This window comes from Oncorhynchus gorbuscha, unplaced genomic scaffold (assembly GCF_021184085.1).
Source record: "Oncorhynchus gorbuscha isolate QuinsamMale2020 ecotype Even-year unplaced genomic scaffold, OgorEven_v1.0 Un_scaffold_3065, whole genome shotgun sequence".
In the NCBI taxonomy this organism is placed as follows: Eukaryota; Metazoa; Chordata; class Actinopteri; order Salmoniformes; family Salmonidae; genus Oncorhynchus; species Oncorhynchus gorbuscha.
The window spans coordinates 12,365-22,464 of record NW_025747415.1 but is presented as its reverse complement, the minus strand read 5'-3'; the positions used below and the strand labels follow the sequence as shown (position 1 = coordinate 22,464).

Here is a 10,100-nt window from a genome sequence, read left to right as displayed (position 1 = left end):
CAAGTGGACTACACGTCTCGAATGTTCAGAAAGTTAAGCTTACGTAGCAAGAATCTTATTGACTAAAATTATTAAAAATGATACAGTACTGCTGAAGTAGGCTAGCTGGCAGTGGCTGCGTTGTTGACTTTGTAGGCTAGCTGACAGTCGTTGTTTACACTAATCAAGTCGTTCCGTTGAGTGTAGTAGTTTCTACAGTGCTGCTATTCGGGGCTAGCTGGCTAGCTAGCAGTGTTGATTACGTTACGTTGCGTTAAAAGAACGACAATAGCTGGCTAGCTAACCTAGAAAATCGCTCTAGACTACACAATTATCTTTGATACACAGACGGCTATGTAGCTAGCTATGTAGCTAGCTACGATCAAACAAATCAAACCGTTGTGCTGTAATGAAATGAAATGAAAAATGTGATACTACCTGTGGAGCGAAGCGGAATGCGACCGGGTTGTTGAGTGCGGAAGTTCTATTCAGTAGACGTTGGCTAGCTGTTGGCTAGCTAGCAGTGTCTCCTACGTTAAGGACGACAAATAGCTGGCTAGCTAACCTCGGTAAATTAAGATAATCACTCTAAGACTACACGCTCTAAACTACACAATTATCTTGGATACGAAGACAGCAAAGACAACTATGTAGCTAGCTAACACTACACTAATCAAGTTCAGTTGAGTGTAATAGTTTCTACAGTGCTGCTATTCGGTAGACGGTGGAAGCTGGCTAGCTGCTGGGCAGATAGCAGTGTAGACTAGAAATCGAAGTTGCAATAGAAATGCTGACTGTTTCACTTTGTTGTCCTCTTTCTTTTCCTTTTTCTTCTGTCCTTCTTTTGTCCTTATTTTGTCTTCCTTTCTTCTGTTAACTAGATATTTTTTGTTGTTATTCTTTGTAAGCTAGCTAGCTTCTTCCAGGAGAGTCCCTAGCAACTGCTTAGCAACAAGTAAACAATTCTGCTAGCAATTCACCTAGCTAAGATAACTGTACAATTTTATGAAAAAAATAGTTAATTTTTCAAAAGCCTGTCTTGTTTAGTTTGTTCCTTGTTTTGTCTTCTATTGAGTCTTGCAGTTTTCTCTTGATTTTTTCGATGTACTTCACTCTAAAAAAACATTTAAATCTCAATAAATACAGGAGCTCATTTTTCAGCAGCTGCTCAATTTAGAACTCCGGAATTTTTATTTTTTTATTTTTATTTATTTTCATAATTAAATTTAATGCTTATAAAATCACTATTTTTCTACCTTCATCTTTTTTCTGCCCTGTTGGCTTAAAATATACCCTAAATATTTAACATAACTCTTCCTGCATGGCTCTCAACATTACACTAGTGTCTCCTAGATTCGTTGGAGTCCCGTCTTGTAGCAGGGCCATTGCCATGGGGTACCAGGGCTGTGCATATAAGGCCACTTTGCCACAATACACACTTACATCCTCTGGCCCCCCTTCTTTTTCTGGAATGACTTTTAATTAGAACCCAATTTCGTATTACTACGAGGTCTGCCTGCCTTAACGGCGCTGAAAATAATTCACTCTTGTTAACATATCTTCACCTTGAGGTTTGTATAAATTTCCTATTTAGTTGTAAACTCTATAATATTTTCTAGTTTCCTCAGGGATTTTTTTCTCAAAGAGTAGACTCTAACCCGCCATTGCTCTTTACCTCAATATTTAATTTAGATTTCCTATTTAGTTATAAACTCTATAGTACTTTCTTATTTCTAAGGGATTTTCCCTCAAAGAGTAGACTCTAATCCGTCATTGCTCTTTACCTCGAGATTTAATTTAGATTTCCTATTTAGTTATAAACTCTATAGTACTTTCTTATTTCTCAGGGATTTTCCCTCATACAACGCCCATAGTGACACTAACGCACTATGTTAGCTTTACTTTCCCAAGGAAATATTGCAATTGTTTGTTATAGACTTTGAATAGAGACTGGTGTTCCTTAATCATTTTATAATTAATTTCCACCTGTTCCAACAATTTCTAGTGAAGTTGATCAGTCTTCACAGGAAATTCTTAGAATTCAGGGCTATTTGCTTAATCCTGTTATTGGAGGGTCAGCGGCCCCAGGGTATTCCTGGTACGCACATTGCGAGCCTAGTGCTGGGCAGAACTGCCTTTTGCCTGCGTATCATTTCCTGTTCTGAACCATTATTTTCTACCCTACTTTGCTCCTCATGAGCTGCCGTAGTATCTATGGTAGTTGCAATTTAGGGTTCTTTTCTGGAATTTTTTATCATCCCAGAAAGTTGTCTACCCTCAAATCCTAGAAGGTATTTTATGGCTGTCTGGTCTACCGTTCTCAGGTTACCCCATGGTAAACCTGGTACGAAGAAACCTGATGGTTTGTAAGGTAAGGCACTAGCTCGCCTAGTCCTTTGTAATTCCTCCTCGTCCCCATGGAGAGCCAATGCTCTCTCTGCATCTGGGTAGGTTGGTACTGCTATAGCCATATCTCTAACTCTTTAAAGATACCTACTTTAGTAAGTTGTTTGAAAATAGAGCACTGGTAGGGGCTGTTAACTCAGGTAGTAGTAGAGTCTTAAATAGAGGTGTGGGGCCCCACGTTGGGCGCCAAGTGTCGCGATACAAAACCTTCAGCCCCGCCCCTTGGCCGGCAGCGGGGTGCTAGAGGTGGTTAGCGTCCCGTTCACTGGATTGGACAGGGCACTATAGATACTTCAGGTTATCTCGGTATAACCAGGACCGCTCGCGTAGCCTTGCCTCTCTTTTTATATCGAAGTGTTGTCTGCGTAGAGAGGTCTTTTGCCTTGTTACTCTCAACGGTCTAGCTCTAGCTGGGATGTGTGAACCCCACCTTTATCCTCTAGACTCTTTGTTTCACCACTAATTGGTCCTTGAGTTATTATTAAGCACTAGTCCTACCAGTCTCTATATGATTTCCCTGTGGTTGAGTGTTTCCCCTCTGTGATGTATCTAGTTTAAAGTGTGAAGACCTTTAGTCAACTTAGTCTCACTACTCTGCCCGTCGGCTATGTATCGCTTGGAAAATAAAACTTAGATAGATCGATAAGACAAATAAATGAATCACTACTGGACACACCTTCCTCCTTGTCTTTTAATGGTAACTCATTCTGTCATAGGGCATTGATCCCCGTTTCCAGTGTCCTGGTAGCGGGGAGTGTCAGAGTTGTTATCTCCCGTGCCGTTAACTGTCTTTGAAAGAACCTTTTACTCGAGACAAAATAAGACTACCGTTCATTTTTGAAAACACTCTGTTTTTTTTTTCTTTTTACAATCAAACACACTTCAAAATACACAATTTGTTACTCGGTCACACACAGCGTTAATCAAAAACAAGCTATTTATAAACAGGTAGAATAGTCTCGTCCATCCATCCATTTCAGTTGGGTACGATGCTATTTATAAACAGGTAGAACAGTCTCGTTCAACCATCCCTTTCAGTTGGGTACGATGCTATTTATAAACAGGTAGAACAGTCTCGTCCAACCATCCATTTCAGTTGGGTACGATGCTATTTATAAACAGGTAGAACAGTCTCGTTCAACCATCCATTTCAGTTGGGTACGATGCTATTTATAAACAGGTAGAACAGTCTCGTCCAACCACCCCTTTCAGTTGGGTACGATGCTATTTATAAACAGGTAGAACAGTCTCGTCCAACCATCCATTTCAGTTGGGTACGATGCTATTTATAAACAGGTAGAACAGTCTCGTCCAACCATCCCTTTCAGTTGGGTACGATGCTATTTATAAACAGGTAGAACAGTCTCGTCCAACCATCCCTTTCAGTTGGGTACGATGCTATTTATAAACAGGTAGAACAGTCTCGTCCAACCATCCCTTTCAGTTGGGTACGATGCTATTTATAAACAGGTAGAACAGTCTCGTCCAACCATCCCTTTCAGTTGCCAGAGGCAACTCTAAATCATCAAAGTACTACATTCTTTTTCTCCCCAGTGTCAAATATACACTATTGTGGACAACCAAGGATTACAACTATGTTCAGTCCTTCCGCAGTTTATCTTATATGTTTCAGGCCTAGTTTGTAAGTTTGTTTAAACAAAGTTGTAAAACAAGTTTGTAAAACAACTTCCAATTGATTTGGAACAAGATCTGTTTCTAGGCAAGTTCCTTTTTGTGAAATTGTTTGGTGCTTGAAAGAGGAAATGTGAATTTATTATGAGGACACCAGTCCTTCTGCGAGACCAGCTGCCTGCCACATGAAATCCCAACTCTGGCAACTTCCTGGCTGTGGCAATATGAGGCAAATCACGTCTGTCTCAATCAAGAATGTACTTTCCAAAACCCACCGGCACTGTTTAAAGAAACAAACAGTTTTTGTAAAAAATAATAATAATAATACGAAATATATGTATACCTTAGAGATTTTCCTTTCCCACAGTATAACCTTTGTTCTGCAGCATTTATTAATAATATTCAGTATTAATGTTCATCACAGGTTGAATCAGGGTATCTCTGTGGGGTCTTCAAGGATAATAGTGGTCCTGGTGATGGTTTTTTGAGATCTGGTTATTACATTATAATACAAGCAGATAACATCTAGCTAGGTACTGTACATCCTGTACAGGTATGTTACAAATGTCTGGTTTGGGTTTGGATAGAATCAGAGTGATCTGAGTGAGTACTAGGGGTCTTAGTGGTGGTCCTCTGATGACTCACAGTCCTGCATACAGACTCCTGCATTCTCTTCAGGCAGGGCAGGTAATGGCCCGCAGCTGCCCTGAAGTCACTCCTCAGGAACGTATAAAGTATAGGGTCCAGCACACTGTTGAGGCTCAGCAAACCCCTGCCCAGCTGGTAGGGCACAAACACTGCCTTCTCCCACTCACAGGCGTCACCGTGGAGAAGCAATCCAATGTACTTCACACATCCTGTGATGTGGTAGGGGCCGAGGACCAGGATGAAGATGACCATCAGCAGAATGAGAAGCCCCCTGATGCGGTGCTTCTCTTCCGTTCCCAAGGTACCAATGGCCGACAAAGACCTCAGGGTCTTCCGGTGGAGGATCACGATGAAGGCGAGAGGGATGATGAAGGACAGGGATAAGGTGATCAATCGGTAGATGATGAACCCCTCCTTGGAAGGGTAGCTCTCGATACACAGGGTGTGATTGTCGTTGGGTTGCATTTTACGCAAGACGATGGATGGAGGCACGGCTACCACGACCCATATGCTAAGGGCTATCCATCGTGCAAACTTCAGCTTTCTCAATGCTTGGAATCTCAGAGGCTTGGCGATGGCCAAGTAGCGCTCCAAAGCGATGATGCACATGAAGGCAATGCCGGTGTAAATGCTGACGTAGAAACTGGCCCCCAATAACTGGCAGGAAGTGGACCCGAATCGCCAGCTGTGACCCCTGCGATAGTAGTCAATCCATAGAGGTACAGTGAACAGTTGGAGGAGATCCGAAAGGAGCAGGTTGATCACGTACACCGGTAAGACGTTTTCAGACTTGATCAGACGATAGAGCCCGAACAGGGCCATCAGATTGAGGGGAGTGCCAATGATGAAGAAGATACTGTAGATTACAGGAAGGTAGATGGCATCTTGGCTGAGGTCCACTCCACAATTGTTGGCTTCATTCAGGTTACTATTACCAGAGCTGGGGGTGGGAGTCATGTCCATGATGTCCTTAAGAATCAAGAGGATATGTTAAGTTGATATGATATAGATTGTATAGTAAGTATTTACCCCATTACACATTCTGAGCCTGTAACTTGATGCTGTCACTATTTAAATTATATTTTTGTAATCAACACCTTCAACTTGACACTAAGAGGATATAAAGTATCATTGAAACTAGAGGGTATGAAGTATCATTAAAACTAGAGGGTATTAAGAGTCATTAAAACTAGGGGGTATAAAGTATCATTAAAATTAGAGGGTATAAAGTATCATTAAAACTAGAGGGTATAAAGAGTCATTAAAACGAGAGGGTATAAAGTACCATTAAAACTAGAGGGTATAAAGTATCATTAAAACTAGAGGGTGTAAAGTATCATTAAAACTAGAGGATATAAAGTATCATTAAAACTAGAGGGTGTAAAGTATCATTAAAACTAGAGTGTGTAAAGTATCATTAAAACCAGAGGGTATAAAGTACCATTAAAACTAAAGGGTATAAAGTATCATTAAAACTAGAGGGTGTAAAGTATCATTAAAACTAGAGGGTGTAAAGTATCATTAAAACTAGAGGGTGTAAAGTATCATTAAAACTAGAGGGTGTAAAGTATCATTAAAACTAGAGGGTGTAAAGTACCATTAAAACTAGAGGGTGTAAAAAAGTAAAGTCATTAAAACTAGAGGGTGTAAAGTATCATTAAAACTAGAGGGTGTAAAGTATCATTAAAACTAGAGGGTGTAAAGTATCATTAAAACTAGAGGGTGTAAAGTATCATTAAAACTAGAGGGTGTAAAGTATCATTAAAACTAGAGGGTGTAAAGTATCATTAAAACTAGAGGGTGTAAAGTACCATTAAAACTAGAGGGTGTAAAGTATCATTAAAACTAGAGGGTGTAAAGTATCATTAAAACTAGAGGGTGTAAAGTATCATTAAAACTAGAGGGTGTAAAGTATCATTAAAACTAGAGGGTGTAAAGTATCATTAAAACTAGAGGGTGTAAAGTATCATTAAAACTAGAGGGTGTAAAGTATCATTAAAACTAGAGGGTGTAAAGTATCATTAAAACTAGAGGGTGTAAAGTATCATTAAAACTAGAGGATGTAAAGTATCATTAAAACTAGAGGGTGTAAAGTATCATTAAAACTAGAGCGTGTAAAGTATCATTAAAACCAGAGGGTATAAAGTACCATTAAAACTAGAGGGTGTAAAGTATCATTAAAACTAAAGGGTATAAAGTACCATTAAAACTAGAGGGTGTAAAGTATCATTAAAACTAGAGGGTGTAAAGTATCATTAAAACTAGAGGGTGTAAAGTACCATTAAAACTAGAGGGTGTAAAGTATCATTAAAACTAGAGGGTGTAAAGTATCATTAAAACTAGAGGGTGTAAAGTATCATTAAAACTAGAGGGTGTAAAGTATCATTAAAACTAGAGAGCATAAAGTATCATTAAAACTAGAGGGTGTAAAGTATCATTAAAACTAGAGGGTGTAAAGTATCATTAAAACCAGAGGGTATAAAGTATCATTAAACCCAGAGGGTATAAAGTATCATTAAATCTGGTCGTTATAAAGTATCATTAAAACTAGTGGGTATCAAGTATCATTAAAACAAGTGGGTACAACCTACCATTAAAAGGTGTGAAGTATCATTAAAACAAGTGGGTACAACCTACCATTAAAAGGGTGTGAAGTATCATTAAAACAAGTGGGTACAACCTACCATTAAAAGGGTGTGAAGTATTATTAAAACAAGTGGGTACAACCTACCATTAAAAGGTGTGAAGTATTATTAAAACAAGTGGGTACAACCTACCATTAAAAGGGTGTGAAGTATTATTAAAACAAGTGGGTACAACCTACCATTAAAAGGGTGTGAAGTATTATTAAAACAAGTGGGTACAACCTACCATTAAAAAGGTGTGAAGTATCATTCAAACAAGTGGGTACAACCTACCATTAAAAGGTGTGAAGTATTATTAAAACAAGTGGGTACAACCTACCATTAAAAGGGTGTGAAGTATTATTAAAACAAGTGGGTACAACCTACCATTAAAAGGTGTGAAGTATTATTAAAACAAGTGGGTACAACCTACCATTAAAAGGTGTGAAGTATTATTAAAACAAGTGGGTACAACCTACCATTAAAAGGTGTGAAGTATTATTAAAACAAGTGGGTACAACCTACCATTAAAAGGGTGTGAAGTATTATTAAAACAAGTGGGTACAACCTACCATTAAAAGGGTGTGAAGTATTATTAAAACGAGAGTGTAAAAAAACATATAGACCAAATTACCATTCATTTCAAAACACTGATGTGAATTCTCTCCCTGACTTTTGTCTTCTTATGTTATCAAAATATTAATATGACAGAACTAATCAAAACATACCTGAAATCCTGTATTCGCTGCACTTTTCCAACAATATCAGAACGTCTTATTGGGAAACTTCATTAGAGAGAGTGTGAGTTGAATAGTCAGTACCAAACGATATGCCAACAGTGTGTCTTTGTACAGGATGTGAAGTAATGCCATAGAGATATTTATTTTGATGGTGGTGAAACAGAAGTCATGAAATCATAAAATGAAACACGTTACATTAACCACAGCAGGAAGTTGAGAAGCTAAAATGTGCCAGTCACTGTGTTGTTAATTACTGGTCAACAGAGAAATAACTATATAAAATGTGTAAACCAGATCTGCCTCCGTAAGTCGCTGTCACTGAATAACACATGTAATAATATCCCATGACGTTCTCAGTATTTCTGCTGTTTTTCTAATACCTTTTGTGTATAATATGATCATTCCCGACTGACTCAGAATTGTTTTAACGGGTCAATTGACTCCATTTTCTGTACAGATGTAGGATCTTAATTTGAGCCAGTTTGCTACAGAAGGGAAATAATCCTGCAGAGACAGGAAGTGTCAATTATTATGTGGATTATAATTAATGGACATTTTTGTAAGAGTTGATACATTTTTCGTAAGGGAAAATCAAGAGTTAAATTTCTAAATGGAAATTGCAAACTTCAGAAGTATTTTTATTAAACCTCAAATACACTACAAGTTCTCCTCCAACAGGCTGATCAGATTTAGATCCTGTACCTGTATGTATACACCTGTTATCAAACTGTCAGTAAAAAGGATACTCAATACATAAACCAGCAGTTGTTTAACCTTTTTACCTACATTTTGTGGCTGTAGCACCAAGTCCTTACTGAGCTACAGTACCATTCAATGGATCACGGGCCCCGGCAGGTCAGGGTATCATCAACACAGATGATCTATACGAGAGAGAGAGATGAGTTACTTAACTCCAGTCCTGTCTATAAGAGGTTACAAGAGGTGAAACATGCTGCTGGAGTATATCTCATCCCCCAAAGAACTATGGTTAGAAACAAGAAGTCTCTTCTGCATACTTCCTGTAAAAATCAGGTCATTCATAGTTTGTTAATTATACATTATTTCCTCAGTGACTGTTGGGTCCAGTGATGCTTTTATTAGTCTGGTATTACACCTTTCATTACAGAGAGACAGAGAGATAAAATAATCAGCATCCTTGTTCACATCATCATCACCATCACCATCACCATCATCATCATCATCATCATCATCATCATCATCATCATCATCATCGCCATCATCATCATCATCATCATCATCATCATCATCATCATCATCAGCAGCAGCATCATCATCATCATCATCATCACCACCCCCATCATCATCATCATCATCCACATCATCACCACCACGACCACCATCATCATCATCATCATCATCCTCATCACCACCACCACCACCACCATCGCCACCACCACCTTCATCACCACCACCACCACCACCATCACCACTACCATCATCATCATCACCACCACCACCACCACCATCACCACTACCATCATCATCATCATCATCATCATCAGCAGCATCATCATCATCACCACCCCCATCATCATCATCATCATCATCCACATCATCACCACCACGACCACCATCATCATCATCATCATCATCCTCATCACCACCACCACCACCACCATCGCCACCACCACCTTCATCATCATCACCACCACCACCACCACCACTACCACCATCATCATCATCATCATCCTCATCACCACCACCATCGCCACCACCACCATCACCCACCACCACCATCACCACCACCACCACCACCACCACCACCACCACTACCATCATCATCATCATCATCCTCATCCTCATCACCACCACCATCGCCACCACCACCACCACCATCATCATCATCATCGCCACCACCGCCATCATCATCATCATCCTCATCATCACCACCACCATCATCACCATCATCACTAACCACCATCATCATCATCATCATCACCACCACCATCACCATCATCATCATCACTAACCACCATCATCACCACCACCATCATTATCATCGTCATCACCATCACCACCACCACAATCATCATCATCACTAACCACCACC

The 10,100-nt window shown here is 39.5% G+C and overlaps 1 protein-coding gene across 1 annotated transcript; it reads right to left on the bottom strand.

Moving 5' to 3' along the window:
• Positions 1 to 3,215: 3,215 nt before the first annotated feature.
• LOC124027277 (G-protein coupled receptor 4-like) lies at positions 3,216 to 8,161 on the bottom strand. Its single transcript, XM_046339737.1, has 2 exons — positions 8,018 to 8,161; positions 3,216 to 5,634 (listed from the first exon to the last, which is right to left on the bottom strand). The coding sequence occupies exon 2, from the start codon at positions 5,626 to 5,628 to the stop codon at positions 4,576 to 4,578; it is 1,053 nt and encodes a 350-aa protein (XP_046195693.1). The 5' UTR covers positions 5,629 to 5,634; positions 8,018 to 8,161; the 3' UTR covers positions 3,216 to 4,575.
• Positions 8,162 to 10,100: the final 1,939 nt, after the last annotated feature.

Excerpts from the sequence above, each read along its gene's own strand:
- LOC124027277 (XM_046339737.1), bottom strand. The coding sequence starts at position 5,628 with ATGGACATGACTCCCACCCCCAGCTCTGGTAATAGTAACCTGAATGAA.